This window comes from Macaca mulatta, chromosome 1 (genome assembly GCF_049350105.2).
Source record: "Macaca mulatta isolate MMU2019108-1 chromosome 1, T2T-MMU8v2.0, whole genome shotgun sequence".
In the NCBI taxonomy this organism is placed as follows: domain Eukaryota; kingdom Metazoa; phylum Chordata; class Mammalia; order Primates; family Cercopithecidae; genus Macaca; species Macaca mulatta.
The window spans coordinates 147,331,840-147,349,694 of NC_133406.1; the positions used below are offsets into that span (position 1 = coordinate 147,331,840).

General features: G+C 44.1%; 1 protein-coding gene and 1 non-coding gene across 2 annotated transcripts in view; both read left to right on the forward strand.

Annotated features, from left to right (window-relative positions):
• The first annotated feature begins 8,200 nt into the window (after window positions 1–8,200).
• Window positions 8,201–8,307, forward strand: LOC114674958 (U6 spliceosomal RNA). The gene has a single exon (XR_003726049.2). It is a non-coding gene; the product is annotated as a U6 spliceosomal RNA (small nuclear RNA).
• Window positions 8,308–16,442: 8,135 nt separating this feature from the next.
• Window positions 16,443–17,855, forward strand: part of DIPK1A (divergent protein kinase domain 1A) — a 120,837-nt gene continuing 119,424 nt past the window's right edge. Inside the window, 1 exon segment of the mRNA NM_001266885.1 lies at window positions 16,443–16,567. Coding sequence (NP_001253814.1) covers window positions 16,514–16,567 — 54 coding nt within the window. The 5' untranslated portion in view covers window positions 16,443–16,513.

Consider the following 17,855-nt stretch of genomic DNA (forward strand, 5'->3'; position numbering starts at 1 on the left):
TTAAGAAATACATGGCCAGGCATTGTGGCTCACACATGTAATCCCAATACTTTGGGAGTCCGAGGCAGGCAGATCACCTGATGTCAGGAGTTTGAGACCAGCCTGGCCAACATGGCAAAACCCTGTCTCTACTAAAAATACAAAAATTAGTCAGGCGTGGTGGCTCGTGGGAGCCCGGGAGTTCTAGACCAGCCTGGGCAACATGGTGAAACCCCATCTCTATCTGCCTGTAGTCCCAGCTACTGGAGAGGCTGAGGCAGGAGAATCACTTGAACCCAGGAGGCGGAGGTTGCAGTGAGCTGAGATCATGCCACTGCACTCCAGCCTGGGCAACAGAGTGAGACTCTGTCTCAAAATAAAAAAAGAAGAACAAAAAAAAAAAAAAAAAAAAGAAAGAAAGAAATACATTACATTTACCATTGTAGAAACTGTAGGATAGTCGTTGGGAATGATGGAACACACTACCGAGTTGGGCACAGTGGTATGCCCCTGCAATACCTGCTACTTGGCAGGCTGAGGTTAGGGAATTGCTTGAACCCAGGAGTTCAAGTCCAGCCTGGGTAACATAGTGAGACTTTGTCACAAACAAACAAACAAACAAAAAACCACACACTATTCCAAAATATGGCACCTTGGCATATTGAATATTTTAAGCTGAAGGAATTTGAGAAACAACATGTACAGGAAGGATATTCTGGCCTTCCCTTGAAGCAAGTCATAAGATCCTCATGTGAGAGGTGCCCTCCCATACTTGGAGAAAAGGAGCACCCCTATCTCCATGGACACGGGAACACCAAAGGGAATCTGGGTGAACAGGCCATGCCATCTCCCGAGTTTATTACACTTAGCTAGCTCATACTTTTTCATTATCCTATCACATTTATCCATGACGCTCTACTCTTCATCAAATGTAGCATAAAAACTCTCAATTGCTTCTTCAGCTCTTCATTTCCTTATGAAGTCAACTGTATCATGTAAAACTTACATTAAATAAATGTGTGTGCTTTTCTCTTGTTAATCTCTCTCTCATTACACTGGCCTCAGCCAATGAACCTAAGATGGATAGAAGGAAAAGATATTTTTTCTCCCCTACAAGAACATTGTCTACATATCACAATAACACAGGAAAAGCTGGTTTCTTTTTGTGAGTACCTGGTCCTCTTTTATCTTATAGACACTGCGAATATTGTAATCGCTTTGTTTTTCCCTGACCACTGGGAAATTCATTCATTCATTCATTTAAATATTTGTAATTAGTTTCCTATGTACCAGGCATCCAGGTGGGTTCTGCAGATAACAATGATAAACAGAAATGAACATGGCCTGTGTCCTCATAGAGTTTATTATCTAGAAGTGAAGACAGACATTAATCAAATAATCACATGAATATAGTTACAGGTAATTATCAGTGGTGATGGTTGGACTGCAGAGGGATCAGAACTTTTCTTGGAAGTCAGGGAAGACTTCTCTGAATTGAGATCTGCAGGATAATTAGAAGTTTGGTAGAGGATGGGGAGAGGCAAGAAGCATTTTGGGAAGTGGGAACAGCATGTGCATGAGCCATGTGGCAGGAGGGTGCATAGGCACTGGAGGAACTGAAAGAAGAGCACTGTGGCTAAATGCAGAACATTTGAGGGACAGTAGCATTAGCTGAGGGTGGAGCACAGGTGCCACTGAACCACTGAACTGTTTTAAATGACTAACCACATGAGCTATGATAAATAACTCAACCTTCCGAAGACTGTTTTCTAGGGTGAAAAACTCTGTTCCTTAAGCACACGGTGATGCTGAACTACCTACTGATCTACCATTAAAGCTACAAACAAATGGCCAGGCACAGTGGCTCACGCCTGTAATCCCAGCACTTTGGGAGGCCAAGACGGGCGGACCACGAGGTCAGGAGATCGAGACCATCCTGGCTAACAAGGTGAAACCCTGTATCTATTAAAAATACAAACAAATTAGCTGGGCATGGTGGTGGGCGCCTGTAGTACCAGCTACTCTGGAGGCTGAAGCAGGAGAATGGCGTGAACCCGGGAGGCGGAGCTTGCAGTGAGCCGAGATCATGCTACTGCCCTCCAGCCTGGGCATGAGAGCGAGACTCCATCAAAAAAAAAAAAAAAAAATGCTACAAACAAATTTGAGCTAAACTTTCTCTAGGGAACAGCATACTGGAAATTTCCACTTAGGAGGAAGGCTATAGAAAAGAGGCCTTTTGGGAGTTTTCTAAATCAGTGGGGTGCAGTGGCAGGCCTGTAGTTCCAGCTACTTGGGAGATGGGGACAGGGGACAGGAGGATAGCTTGCATGTAGGGGTTCTGGGATGTAGTGCAGTATGGTCACTTGGTGTCCACACTGAGTTTGGCATCAGTATGGTGACCTCCCAGTAGTAGGGGACCACCTGGTTGCCTAAGGAGGAGTGAACTGGCCCAGGTCAGAAACAGAGCAGGTCAAAACTCCCATGCTGATCAGTAGTGGGATTGCACCTGTGAATAGCCACTGCACTCATAGTCAACATAGTCAGAACCTGTCTCCCAGAATACAATTTAAAAATAAAATAAAAATCAAATTATGGGCTGGGCATGGTGGCTCGCACCTGTAATCCTAGCACTTTGGAAGGCCCAGGCAGAAGGATCACTCAAGCCCAGTAGTTTGAGGTTGTACTAGCTATGATTGCATCACTGTGCTCCAGCCTGGGCAAAAAAGCAAGACTTCCTCTCTAATTAAAAAAATAGGTCGGGCGCAGTGGCTCACACCTGTAATCCCAGCACTTTGGAAGGCCAAGGCAGGTGGATCACGAGGTCAGGAGTTCAAGACCAGCCCGGTCAACATGGTGAAACGCTGTCTCTACTCAAAATACAAAAATTAGCTGGGTGTGGTGGCACACACCTGTAATCCCAGCTACTCGGGAGGCTGAGAGGCAGGAGGATGGCTTGAACCCAGGAGGCAGAGGTTGTGGTGAGCCGAGATTGCGCCATTGCAGTCCAGCCTGGATGATAGAGCAAGACTCCATCTCAAAACTAAATTAATAAATAAATAAAAATAAATAAAATAATGCACTGTGAAAGAATAGCCTCAGGTGTAAAGGTCCTGTGATTGGTAACCTACAGGGAGCACTGTCCACCCTACCTTTTTAAGGATTTTGTTAACATGCACAGAATACTTACAGACAATACATAAGGCACTTTCAGATATATTATTTTGTTTAATCTGCACAACAAGGTTAGGATATATTTTTTTTTCTATTTTGGAAATGAGAAAACTAAAGCCAGAGAAATTAGGTATGTAACTTATTCAAAGTCATAGAGCCAGAAAATCATATAACTGGGATTCAAATTCAGGTAATCTGGTCCAAATTCATACAAATCACACCAAAGAGGTCTCAACAAGGCTGAATGTGGCCCAGAATTGCCTAAGAGACCTTCAGTTCTTCATTTCAGCCCCAGGGTGGGGAGGCGGGGACTGGATCCACCAATCCTCATTCATGAACCCAATGTAAAAGAAATCTTATCGGCCGGGCGCGGTGGCTCAAGCCTGTAATCCCAGCACTTTGGGAGGCCGAGACGGGAGGATCACGAGGTCAGGAGATCGAGACCATCCTGGCTAATACGGTGAAACCCTGTCTCTACTAAAAAATACAAAAAAACTAGCCGGGCGAGGTGGCGGGCGCCTATAGTCCCAGCTACTCGGGAGGCTGAGGCAGGAGAATGGCGTAAACCCAGGAGGCGGAGCTTGCAGTGAGCTGAGATCCGGCCACTGCACTCCAGCCTGGGTGACAGAGCGAGACTCGTCTCAAAAAAAAAAAAAAAAGAAATCTTATCTTCTAAGGAAATGCCCTCACTTCTGCTATCAACACAGTCAGGTAAGACAAGGGAAGAAAGTAATTTACTTATTAAAGAAACTACCTCAGAAGGTCCTCAGCTTAAAAGAAGGAAGTAAAACAGATAAACCCTTTCGCCTAGAGAGATAAAAGATTCTACTTCCCCAGATGGCCTTGACAGGGAGTGGGTTCTGTGAAATCCATACTTTATAAAGGGAAGGGAAATGTCACCAGACTTTTCTATCTGTAGAACTTTGTTAGAGTCTATAAAGAGGAAAAATATAACATGGGACCAGCTGTCAATACTTCTGTTTTTAAAAAAGAAAACCACCTTTGGAACAAAATGAGACCACACTGGAATGGAATAGGACATCTTAGACATGACAAGTTCTAACTTGGTGTGTGATTATTAAGAGGCAACCCCCCAATCCTGCTGAGTCAACGGGCAGAATCTATTTTCAGTTTCCAACTTGTCCTGAGACGCTCTAAGTCTCTTGCCAAGTTGAATCAGTACAGCATCTGTGGGTACCGATTAAGAACTCTACATTACCTAGGAAGAGAGCAGCAGAGAGCGTCAGGATAAAAGCATCCAAAAGTGAAGAAAATTCGCCAACTATCTAGTCATGGAGCCAAATCATTTGTTAACAGCAGGAAAAGGAAAGACCTGCTCTGGTCGGTCCAAGTCCCTATTCCCTGGGCAACTAGGTGTCTTTTTCTACTTCTTCTGACAGTCCCAGGCAGGACACTGGCCTGAGAATCAAGGTCTCATTGGAGGCTTCTTTGCTTGGGTGCTTGACTTTTGCTGCCCCTACCTCTTGCTGAGACTGTGCTCTTACCTCCTGACCACCCCTTTTACTCACTGGGTTTCTAACCCTGCCTGACTTTTGGCATGCCTGGTCTTCTAAAGCATTCTCCTTTGGGGTTTCTGATCTCTTTTGTTGCTATCTGCATGCCTAGTTTCTGGCATACTCTAAATTCTGCCTGCCTCTGGCTTCTAGGTCACTAATTTGTCCTTTGGTTCTTGGGTCCTTCTCGACTCCTGTTTTTCCATCTTGCTGGCCCACTGCCTGGCCAAGACTCTACTTGCAGCTTCCTTCACCTATTCGATATTTTTAAACCTGTTTTTGCAAAACACAATCATTGTTCACAGTCCCAGAACTGACACATATTTAGAGCATGAAGTGGAGTAATCAAGAGGAAATGCCTTTTTGGAAAGAGGAAATGCAGGATTAGAGTGGAGGCAAGTTTAGTCTTCTTTACAACTGAATCTCAGGAAGGCAATAATGGAGAATATAAAGTGAAAAATACCTGAATTCAAATAGAAATCCTTTTATTGTTGGTAATTTAAGTAACAAAATAGTAATCTTCTAAGAATAATTTAAAACAAGAACCCTGATAGATCACTACTTTTTTTTTTTTTTTGGGACAGCGTCTCACTCTGTCACCCAGGCTGGAATGCAGTGGTGAGATCTCGGCTCATTGCAACCTCTGCTGTCCAGGGTTCGAGCGATTCTCCTGCCTCAGCCTCCCGAGTAGCTGGGATTACAGGCACCTGCCACTGTGCCTGGCTAATTTTTTTGTATTTTTAGTGGAGACGGGGCTTCACCATCTTGGCTAGACTGGTCTTGAACTCCTGACCTCATGATCCACCCTCACTGACCTTCCAAAGTGCTGGGATTACAGGCGTGAGCTACCACGCCTGGCCTGATCATTCCTTCTTAATAATATTCTGGGTTTTTTTTTTTTTTTGAGAGTCAGAGGATGAGGAAGAACAAAAGTTCTGTTTTTCATATCATGAAAATGTAGCTCCTTTGAACTAAATGTTTTTAGCTCATTATCAAATTTTGAATATATGAATTTAGATCTTTTAATGGGTAAAATAATTTAAAATTCAGTTATAATAACTTATTTTTAGTATCCCAAATTTGAAACCAATGTTTAATTTAAATCTAATTGAACTGTGCTATTTTCATAGCGATTCACTGGCTCCTTTTGAAAGGTTTAATTTTAGGTTGTAGGAATTTAAGACAGATAATTCTTAAGGTACCCCTATAGTAATCCGTTCTATAACAACAACATGTTTGTCTTATAGATAAATATGTAACTCACTCTTGTCCCTTCAAAAATGATGAATTATGTGACTCTAGAGTTGTATAGCTGTAATTTTCCTTAGAATCAGAAAAACAAATCCAGTCATTTCTATGTCTGCCAGAATAGTGAAACATTTGTTTTATTTTATTTTATTTTATTTATTTATTTTTTTTGAGACGGAGTCTCGCTCTGTCGCCCGGGCTGGAGTGCAGTGGCCGGATCTCAGCTCACTGCCTCCCGGGTTTACGCCATTCTCCTGCCTCAGCCTCCCGAGTAGCTGGGACTACAGGCGCCCGCCACCTCGCCCGGCTAGTTTTTTGTATTTTTTAGTAGAGACGGGGTTTCACTGTGTTAGCTAGGATGGTCTCGATCTCCTGACCTCGTGATCCTCCCGTCTCCGCCTCCCAAAGTGCTGGGATTACAGGCTTGAGCCACCGCGCCCGGCCCCATTTGTTTTATTTTAAAGTGAGTAGAGCTAAGTAGCAGAAACGGATACGGAGTTTGCCTGTAATAGAATTCTGGGTGTGCACCTTCACAGCATGACCTTGGGCAAGTTACCCAACCTTTTCCCACCTGAGAAAGATTTTTAACCAACTCTAGCCACACATGCTGTGACCTTGGGCTCTTCCTGTGAGTCCTTATTCTTAAAACTAGAGATAACTGTGCTGTGCAGGCAACTGGAAATTAAATTTTGCCTTCATACAGGTGGTGGTTATAGACCCTGGCAGTCTTTCAACAGACTTCCCAGTTACCACCTCCAACCTGCTGGCCTGAATTTCAGAGGAGTCTCTCCCTCTGAACTACTTGATTCTGTGTCAACTTGATTCTATCCAGCTGCTGCCTAATCCAACACTGACAACTGCTTTCACGAACTATAGCCTGATACCTGGAACTATTTTGAACACTTGTTGGCCCTCAGCATCACCAAGTTCCAGTCCATCCCAGCGGACATGTTCAATGCTGGTTCTCTTCTCCTCTCTGGTATTAGCAGGCCATACTTGGCCCACTCCGAGATGTCAGATATGTGATTCTGTATTGTATAATCCTACAGCATCAAGAAATAGTTAGATTATATTCATTACAGTGTTTCATAAAACAGAGACATGGGTGTCACAGTTCAAAAAGATCTCTATTAATGTAACAACGGTCAACAGTTTTACAAGAGTTGGTGCCTTAAAGGGACTAGTTTTGTTTACTGAGAAAATTAATTTGTGTGGAAAGCCCATTTCCCTATAACTCAAAAATAAATTTTTACCTAAAGCTTTTTGGGAAGGTTTGTTGAAGATGCTGGCGCTCCCTTGATTTGTTCAACAACAAGAGTAATCAGGCTGGGCGTGGTGGTTCATACCTGTAATCCCAGCACTTTGGGAGGCAGAGGAGAGCAGATCACCTGAGGTGAGGAGTTTGAGACCAGCCTGGCCAGCATAGTGAAACCTTGTCTCTACTAAAAGTACAAAAAAATTAGCCAGGCATGGTGGTGGGTGCCTTGTAATCCCAGCTACTCAGGAGGCTGAGATGTGAGAACTGCTTGAACCCAGGAGGCAGAGGTTGCAGTGAGCCGAGATAGAGCCCTTGCATCCTAGCCTGGGCAACAGAGCAAGACTCTGTCTCAAAAAAAAAAAAAAAAAAAAAAAGTAATCATACACAGCCTTATAGCAGGACATTTTAGACATCTTTTTCAGACTTCTACATAAGTCCAGTGCCTACTCTGTGCTAAGCATCATGCTGAGCACTTTATAACACAGAACCCCATTTAATCCTCCTGTTGCTGAAGATGAAACTGAGACATGGAGATTTTAAACAGCTGGCCCAAGGTCATATAGCTAAAAAGTGGCAGAACTAAACAGAGAGCCTATCTGTTTTCAGTGGTTCTTGTAGAGCTCCTAACCACTATAATGCAAAAAAGAAACATTGAAAAACAGGAAAAAACTCAGGAAAAGATGAAGAATATACTCCACAAGAAGTCTGGAGTCCTTATTACATTTTCTGAATTTGTTGGTTCTAACTGGATTTTACTGGGGGTGATCAGCAAGGAAACATCTGGGTTCTCTAAGATCTTTACTGTCATCTGAGAGAATCAAATGTTTCCTGGACTTGGATGGTTATTCTTGTGCTCGAGAGAATTGGAAAGGGTTTAGGGTTAGTCATCAGAAGGAAGAACGCACTACAAATCGCCCGGTGAACAGTGCTCTTGTAGTGCCACCAGAGAACATGGCATATTCTTATACACAAAATTAAGAGAGTAGGGAAACCCTATTGTGAAATACTATTTTAATATTATGACATTGTCATGCTCGCTTTGACAGCTCATACACTAAAAATGGAACCATATAGGGAAGACTATCATGGCTTCTGCACAACGATGACAGGCAAATTTGAGAAGCATTCCATATTTTAAAAATCTGTATATTATGACATTGACAGTTTACACAAAATCCCAGAGACTATTGCCAGAGACTGAAAATGTCATCAGATGGTCTCAGGACAAGTTCATATCCTCCTGAGGTCTATAACCCACCACAATAAGGTGAATCCTTAAGTAACTTCTATGTGATAGGTCTCATGTGATGTTCATTTCTGACATTATTGCTGCAGTCACTGTGAATTATCAATATAAGTCTTTTAGTGCAACATTTTCATTAGGAGGAATTTCAAGATCCAGAATTAAAAGTGTTATGCCTTAAGTCAGACAAAATCTTAGCACCAAATTCTTATAGGTGTTTCATTTTCTTGAAGAACTATTCCAAAAACCCCCAGCACTTCTTCAGGGAATGTACTGATAAGAATAAAGAACAAAATAAAGATTGTCATTCATGACTGTTTCAGATTTTGAATGCTGCTTTTCAGGTAAAAACCTTTTTAAAACCTATTTTATTATTATACATCTTATCTTCTTGGAAGCCTTATTTATTCATTCATTCTTTTATTCTCTTAAGAAATGTTTATGGATTACCTTCTGTAGGCCAGGTGTTAAGGAAGTAACAATAAATTGTAATTTCCCTTCAAATTCTTATCATTCTTCTTTTTTTAAAGCACTGTATTCTATATTAAAAGCAGATACATAAAATACCTGTCCTACTTTATAAGTTTCTTGTGTTCCATACTCTGAACAGCATTTTATAAAATTTTAGACACAACAGATTCTTAATATTTGGTGGTAGTGCTAATAGAAAACTAGGGAACCACTGCATTTTTAAATTCCAATGTCCAATGTGCCTTTTCATAGAAGATAAAAAAGAACTCTGTCTCTCATTTCAGTCTATGTTCTCATGATTCAATCGCAACAGATTTCATTTTTCCTGGGGTGCAAATTCAGTCACCACCCTGGCTTACCAATACCCTGCATCATCTAGTGGCCTGAGAAGGTGAATATAGACTACACAGTATATGGAAAGAATTCACTTGTCCTGTTATCTGAGGAATTTCAGGCAAAACATGGAATCATTAATCCAGAGCCTAATCTTTCTCTATTCTCTTCATTTGCTCCTTTCTTGCTTCCCATTCTGAAGCTTCAAAGAAGCTCCTCTTTAAGTGTACTTTCCCAAGTCACTGCTATGATTTTAACTCAGAGGTGGCTAAGTCAAATGCCTACAGGGACCAGATGGGAAAGATAAATAAATGCTGAGGGCTGAAGCAAGAAAACTAGGAAGTGAGAGGGTCTATAGCAGACCGCAGGACAAGTGCCACACAGAGGTCACACCAGCCCACCGTTGGTGTGTGTGAGAGGCTTGGTTAGCTGATCTAATTTTCAAAAGAGCCAGAAATCTAGATGTTTATGTAAAATGTCCCAGTTTGTAAATATTGGAAGAAACAAAATACAATCTGCCCAGGGCTGACATTAGCAACCTGTGTTCTCATTGGTATTGAATTTAAAGCACTGAAAACACCACAGGTTTCCAAAATGTCCTTGAAGAATGTCAGTTGAATTCTGTGATCTAACCTTACTGTCAAAGCAAAAGAGAAGGGAAAAGATTCTTATCAGGAGTGTGATTTGATGTTGGTCTAATTAGTACATTTTCATTAGTCTAATTAATAGGTTTCCATTCTGCAGTTTTAAAAAAATGTAATAAAGTAACTTTTTTTAGGTAAGAAAGGGGAAATGAAACAAATATATATTCAATTTTAAAAATATATATTCAAATTTGCTTTTATTTATGTAAAAAATTGGCACTGGAAGGATAAATTTAAAACTAAAACAAGTGATTACCTATGGGGGGTTGGACAAGGGAGAGTAAAATTCCTCAATGAATACTTTTAATTTAGTTTTTATTTTTGAACCAAATGAAAATATTACATATTCAAAAATTACAATAAATTTTAAAATAAAAATAAAAAACATTAAAATCACATTTTAAAAATTACCTATTATACGGAGAAGTAGGATAGGTTGAAAAATAGAGACTGGGCATCGTGCCATGTATCTGTAAGTCCTAGGTACTAAGGAGGCTCAGATGGGAGGATTCCTTGAGCCCAGGAGTTCTAGATTATGGTGAGCTATGATCATGCCACAGCACTCCAGCCTAGGTGACAGAGCAAGATTAAAAAAATAAATAAATAAATTAGCATAAAAATAAAAAACTATAACATTGTATGAGGGAAGAAGAATTATAAAAGTTCAAGAAGAAGAAAAGGGAACAATGTTATATTTCTGATAGCTAAATAAATAATCTTATAACTTAAAGGATGATACTCTTTAAATGGTATCAAGGTACATGATACTAAGGTATCAAGGTATTTATATATATTCCACTGGATACACTTAAGAGTTGTATGACAAGTTTTTGGGTTTTGGTTTGTTTGTTTGTTTTGTTTTTTTAGATGGAGTCTCGCTCTGTCATCCAGGCTGGAGTGCAGTGGTGTGATTTCGGTTCACTGCAACCTCCACCTCCCAAGTTCAAGCAATTTTCTGCCTCAGCCTCCCAAGTAGCTGGGATTACAGGCACCTGCCACCACACTTGGTTAAGTTTTTTGCTTTTTAGTAGAGATGGGGGTTTCACCATCTTGACCAGGCTGGTCTTGAACTCCTGACCTCGTGATCCACCTGCCTTGGCCTCCCAAAGCGCTGGGATTACAGGCGTGAGCCACCGCGCCCAGCCACAGTTTTTTGTTTTTTTTTTTAATGCCAATATTTACAACACAAAACTGAAAATTACTTTCTTTACAATTGTTTAATTTTATGATAAAAATTTTGGATGTTGATATAAAACATCAGAGAATTCATATATTTTTCAAAATTCTTTTGAGAATGTGCAAACAAGAAAGTTGAAAGTCCACTGATCTTGATTTTCCTGTATTGGAACCCACTGGAGTAATTTCTTTGTCTCTGGAAGGCCAACGTTACATTACATGTGACAATGACTAAGAGGCCACAAATTAGCACCTCTGAACACAACCATATGAATTAGTTTTGGATTAGCTAGGTTTTACTTAGAAAAAATGAAATTTTTAAGGGCCATAAGAACAGGCACTAGCAGAAGTACATTTGGATGTTTGTAAAGTAGGTCCAGTATATGACATAAAGGATGGCCAGGCCTCTGCAGTGAGAGTTCAGGAGAACATCAGACCAGAGGCAGAAAGGATCTTGCCTAAATTTGCCAAGGCCAACCTGCTTGGATCCATCTTGGGACTCATCCAAGTGGATTTATAGCCAAACTGCAAGTCCAGTGATACAAGAGCTCACTGTACCCACCTGGGTGCAAGGTCCTCAGCATGGGCCCTGGAGGGCCAGGGTCTTGGGGCATGTGAAGACAAGGGAAGCAACTCAAGTCTGAAATGAAAATCTTCTAAACTACTTTTCTCCATTCAAATAAAACATTAATTTCATTTAGTCTTGGGTGATTCTAAAAGGAAACCCGAATAACCATTTCTTCTCATTTGGTTCACATTTTGTCCTTGTTATCCTTGTTTATATCCTTTACCATGAGAAACCCCAGACCACCAGGCCTCCCTCACCTTCCACCTGACCCTCTCAAGGCTCTTCACATCAACTATTCTGAACTCTTCTCAAGACACCCCAGTTTCTTGAGAAGTCCCACTGTGCCCTCTGTCTATCATCAGCAAAATCCTCTATATCCTCAACTGCTTCTTTAAGTATCTCCTGCACCTTCTTGTCCTAACGCCAAGCTGGCTGATTCCTGTGGATGCTATTGTCCCTGCAGCCTTCCCAGCGCCCTCATACCACTGGAGTGGGAGGGAGGAGAGGGCTCTTCCTTGCTTCTTTTTTAAGCTATTCTTCCTCCCTCCTAATTCCTGCCCCTGCCCATTATCTTTTTTAAAACTCATGTCCTCTGATGTTGTCACTCACCTTCCCCATTCCTCACCTACTCACTCACAGTCACTGTCTTATTTATCAAGGACTTTAGCTTTTGCTACTGACATCTTCCCCAGCACCTCCCTTGTCCTAAGTCTTACTGTTTTTAATACACATGCATATAATCTGTATGACAGTCTGTCCTTGACTCTCTTCCAATGATCCTGCCTCCACATCCCTTAGCCATTCACTGCCATGGTCGCATATCCCACCCTAGGTTTCATCACTCCTCCATAGTCTCAATTTCATGGATCCCACTAAAATTACCACATTGTTGTGGTCACCCTGCAGAAGAAGCCAGATGGGCTCCTGCACCTAAAATTTAATTTGGATGTTGAGACTGATGATGCTACACATGCACCAAGAGGGTGTGAAAAGGTTTGTTCACATACTGCAGCTTTCTGGGGAGAGCAGGGCAGGCTCCCAAACTGGTTCAAAAATGGCTTAAGGGAGCAAAGAAAGGAGACTATCTTAGGATGTCATGGTGGTTAAGGGGTAGGACCACAGTGAGGGCTCTCTCATATGGGCTGGGTCTTGCACGGTTTGTACTTCCTGCTGGCATCAAAGGCATCTAGGCTTTCTTATGTTTGCACTGGGGAAACAGGACTGGCAGGGCTTCAAAGCTGTCAGTACATATAAAAAATGGAGTCAGACTTGCAATATAGATATATATTTAGAGACAGTGTCTCACTCCGTTGCCCAGGTTAGAATATATGGTACGATCATGGCTTGCTGCAACCGCCACCTCCTGGTCTCAAGGGATCCTCCCACTTCAGCCCCCGGAGTGCACAGGTGCACATCACCATGCTTGGGACTACAGGTGCACACCACCATGCTTGACTAATATTTAAATTTTCTGTAGAAATAGGGTCTTGCTATGTTGCTCAGGCTGGTCTTGCGCTCCCGGCCTCAAATGATCCTCCCGTTCCAGCCTCCCAAAGTACTGGATTTACAGACACGAGACATTATGCCCAGCCTCAGACTCTCATATACCTCCTATATTTCCAGATCATTCTCTCTTTTCCCTAGACTCCTACAACCCCTCAACCCCAGGACAACTTGCAATTTATTGATCCTACCACCTTTTCACTGTCCTTAACCTCTCCATATCCACTGTTCCCTCTTTAATCATCTTAAGTTCCATGGTGAATCATAATCATGCCCTTGCTTATATCCTCAACTTCCTTGCTCTTATTCCTTTGGCAAAATGTGATTAAACAGAATTCTCAGCCTACTCTTCCCAGGAGCTAATTATTGCTGGAGAAAGAAGCACACTCATACTAACTTGTCTCACTTAAATTCATGACCATAAACTGAAGTGGGCCCTATATGACACTCAACAAGCACACAATTATTTTCTGGTCCATTGTCTTCTCATTCTCCTAGATGACATTTTACACCTTCTCTTCCCTTTTCACATAATCTTTCCCACCTCCTCTCAGCTGATAGCATTCCCTTCTACATCTCTAAGAAAATTGAAGCAATCAGAAGAGAACTTCCAAAGATTCCTATTTACCATGCCTACCCACCTGCCTGCCTGTTTCCATAGATGAACAGTCTGTACTCCTGTCTACAGATGATCCTTCCACTTGTGTGTTAGTTTTCAAACGCTTTTTCTCTCTCAAGGACACCACTCCAGCACTTCTCACTTCTTGTTTCCACATGAATTTTCCCGTTTCTTCCAGATCATTTCCATTCAAAACAAGTATTTCTCCCCCCACCACTTTTTTCTTTTTTCTTGTTTTTTTTTTTTTTTTTTAAAGAAACAGGGTCTCACTCTGTCACCCAGGATGGAGTGCATTGATGGGATCATAGTTCACTGCATCCTTGACCTCCTGTGCTCGGCCTCTCCCCATTTTTTTTTCAATCTTCTTTTGACTCTGCTTCTACCACCAGTCACTGTCCCAGATTTCGGCTCCCCTTTGTAAACAAACTTCTCAAAAGAATTGTTTGTATTAGCCATCTCCAGTTTCTCTCCTCTCATTTTTTTCTTAAACCCACTCCAATCAAGTTTTTCCTCTATTGCTCCACTGAAGGGTTATCAATGGCCTCCATGTCACTAAATCCAACAGTCAATTCTCAGTGCTCACTCACGGAGGAGCACTCCCTGCTAGATCTACGAGCTTCACTCGGCTTCAGGGCACCTCACTCGGGTCTCCCACTTCACTGGCAGCTCCTTTTCAGTCTCCTTGGCTGGCTCATCCACTACCCTGCCTTAAAGCTGCATTGGTCCCCAGAGCTCCATCCTCAGTCATCTTCTATTTACACTCACTTCCTACCCATGATCTTAGGCAGTCTCATGGCTTTAAACGCCATTTCCTACCCATGATCTTAGGCAGTCTCATGGCTTTAAACGCCATCTAAATGCTGATATCTCTCATATACCTTTAGCTTGGACCACGCTCCTTAATCCTAGACTCATTCACACATACAACTGCCTAATCAAGATCTCCACTTCAATTTCTAATAGATACCTTAAAATGTAACTTGTCGAAAACTGAACTCCTTTTTTGCCTCAAACTTCCTCTACTTGTAGTCTTCTCCATTTCCCTTGTTTTCCCCATAACCTTTATTAGCATTCTTATCCTATTTGATTTTATTGATTACATTTTTATTTATTGCCCCTCTCTCTCATATCCACCAGAGCAAGGATTTTTGTCTGTTTTGTTTATGTAACCCAAACAACTTGAATAGTGCCTGGGTACTCATAAATCTTTATTAAATGAATGCATGAAACCATTAGGATTCACCCTTATCTTATTCTGAAATTACCATCTCTTAACCCAAACAAAATCAATGAAAAATTGGTTTGTCTGCAAGCAATAAAATAAGACCAAGTAGCTGTAGTTCCAGCTACACGGAAGGATGGCTTCAGCCCAGGAGTGTGAGTCCAGCCTAGTCAACATGGTAAGACCCCTCTCAAAAACAGAAAGAACCACCACCACAACCAAAATCACCGAGGTTTAAAACCTGTGTCTGTGTGTGGGTTGAGGGAAGGGGCAGACATGAAGGTATCTCTTCAGGAACAAGGCACCTGAACAAGGCTTATGTAAAAACCAAGTGAGAAGGAGTAATGGTTTGCTTCTGGGGAAACCGCTTCTCAGAGAAACTGGCCCGAATGAGCTCTAACGGGCCACCTAAACTTTGTTAGCATCACGTTTAAAGGTGGTAGGTGGGGTAAAAAGCAGCCAAAAAAAAAAAAAAAAAAGCTTCTTCCATTACAAGTCACTAGGATCAACAGCTGTTCTCCCAGTAGGGTGGCTCTTTTTTCCCTTATTTGGAACTCATTGTCAAAAGAAAGACACCACACCCAGTGTTATGTAGCCTTAACCGAGTAGCAGGCCACGTCCCAGGCTCCCTGCCTTCAGGACTGTATTTAATTCGGTGTTTTTGTTTTTGTTTTCTTTTGAAATCAGTGTTCCTGGGTGGGGCCAGGAAAACTCTGAAGCTGTCTTAAAAACAATATAAACAAAAAAGTCGGAATTTTTTAAAAGTATATTTTTAAAAAAAGTTGTAGGCCATTCGAGGCTAACTGGAGAGTGGTAGCGGGGCACCGACTTAAGCAGCGGGGCGCCCTGTCCGCGTTCGACGCTGAGCCCAGTCCTGGGGGGATGCCTCGGTCTGCGTCTCCAGCTGCGGCAGACGCCCCCTTCCCTCCACCGCCACCAAGAGCGATGGAGGATGAGCCAGTCCCCAGGGAAGGAGCCCCAAGCTTCCCCTGAATTTCGAAACAACCCGTCCAGACACGTACTGACTCCAGAAGCAGAGTCCATGGGGAGCGTCGGTGCTGCCGGGGCGGGTGGCGGGACGCGCAGCGAGGCGCAGCGCGGAGAGCCGGAAGCCAGAGCAGACTGCGAAGCCAGCGCGGTCCAGGGGTCGCAGCATCAGCCAGCAAGGCCCACGACCCAATCCGCACAGAGCGTGCAACACCCCCGCTCCCGCGGCGCCCCCTCCCACCTCCACGCGCCTCCCCTTTAAGCTCCAGGCGCAGTCGATTTGTGTCGGCGGAGGCGAGGTGCGACTCCCCTTTATGGCGGAGTCGGCACCAACCTCTCTGACAGCCGCGGCGGCCGGGCGAACAGAGCAGGAGGCCGGGCCTCCGGTCGCTAGCCGCCCTTACTGCCGCCGGGCCGAGGGGAGCGCGGCGCGCGCCGCGGCGGGGGCGGAGGAGTGGGCGGGCCCGGCCGGGCAGGGGGCGGGGAGGCTGGGGGAGGCGCGGGGAGGCGGGGAGCCCGGCAGCCAGCGCTCGGGTCCGCCTCTGACTGCAGCGCGGCGGGGCGATGTGTGATTACCATGGCGAGGAGTCTCTGTCCGGGGGCCTGGCTAAGGAAACCCTATTACCTCCAGGTAGGCCGGCGGCCGCCCAGCCACCCGCTGCGGGAGCACCCGGCCGTGCGCCCTGCCGCGCAGCGCGGGACTCGCCCCCGCTCCCTTCCTCCCTCCCTGGGTCTGCGCCCGCCCGAACCCCGCTGCCCCCTGCCGTCAGGCACCTGGCGGCGCGCCCTCCCCAGCCCCCTCGGCTGCGCTGCCGACGCCCCCCACCGCGGCCCTCGCGCCTACCGCGCCGCGGCCAGGCGGGCTCCAGGGCCCGGGTCGTCCCGCCCGGGTTCGCCCTTTCACCCTGAGAGCCCCGAGACGTGACCTGAGTACGACCCGCGCTCCGGGCGCTGTCCGCAGCCCTGCGCCCCTCCAGGCGGAGCTCGACGGGCCGCCTTCTCCCTGGTGTTTTCGGGGCTTTCCCCCCTCCCCCGTAGGCCCCCGCAGGTCGGCTGCTCTTGACTCCGTGTCTTGGGTCTTAAGTCGGTGGTAGGAAAGGTGGTGTAGCATTCCTCCATATCTTAGAAAATTATGACAATTTGTCACACCAGTGTTTCACCAGACACCAAAAAGCAGCGTGTGCCTCGTGCCGAGCCCCTTGGTTGGGTCTTTCCATCACACCCAAGATTTAAATGGGAGGTGGAGATCGATAAGCCTGAACCAGGCGGATGGGTGTTTGCTTTTTAAAGGAAAGGGGCTAGTTGCTGGTCTTTGGATCCAAAATACCCCAGCAATGCAAACGTGATTCTCAGTCATGTCGTGTGTACTGTTCACGTGTTAATTTTTCATGATTTCCCGTTCCACCCTCTGTTCCGCTGCCAGTCTGTGCCTTGGAACCCTACTACTGCCTAAGTGTACTGTTTGGTCACCAGGGGGACCTAGTAGACACCGCGAGTAGCTGAGCGCAAATCCATCACTCCGATAGAAAAACAACTACAAATCAATGCCTTGCGTGGGTCAGCAGTGTTAGCCAACGCTGCATTCAGAGGACAGTATTCCTTTACCGCTTGCATTAAAAGGCCTAAAGATATTGGTAGATGATTTAGGGTCAGCTGGTGCTTTTATAAATTATGAAAAAAGTTGAGAAGATAACCATCATTGGGCAAGTAAATCTTACATTTTTGTTTGAAAATTGTATTAAGTCATTACCCTGAAACGAGTGATGTACTGCAAATTGGAAGAATGATTTGACAACCCATGATATTAAGCGTGTACGAATAAAACTGAGTCTTTGTAGCAAGCATCACCAATAGTAATTGTGCCCTTGAGTAACACTCTCAGAACCCTGTCTAGAATTCAACCCAGGCCAGGTACCTCT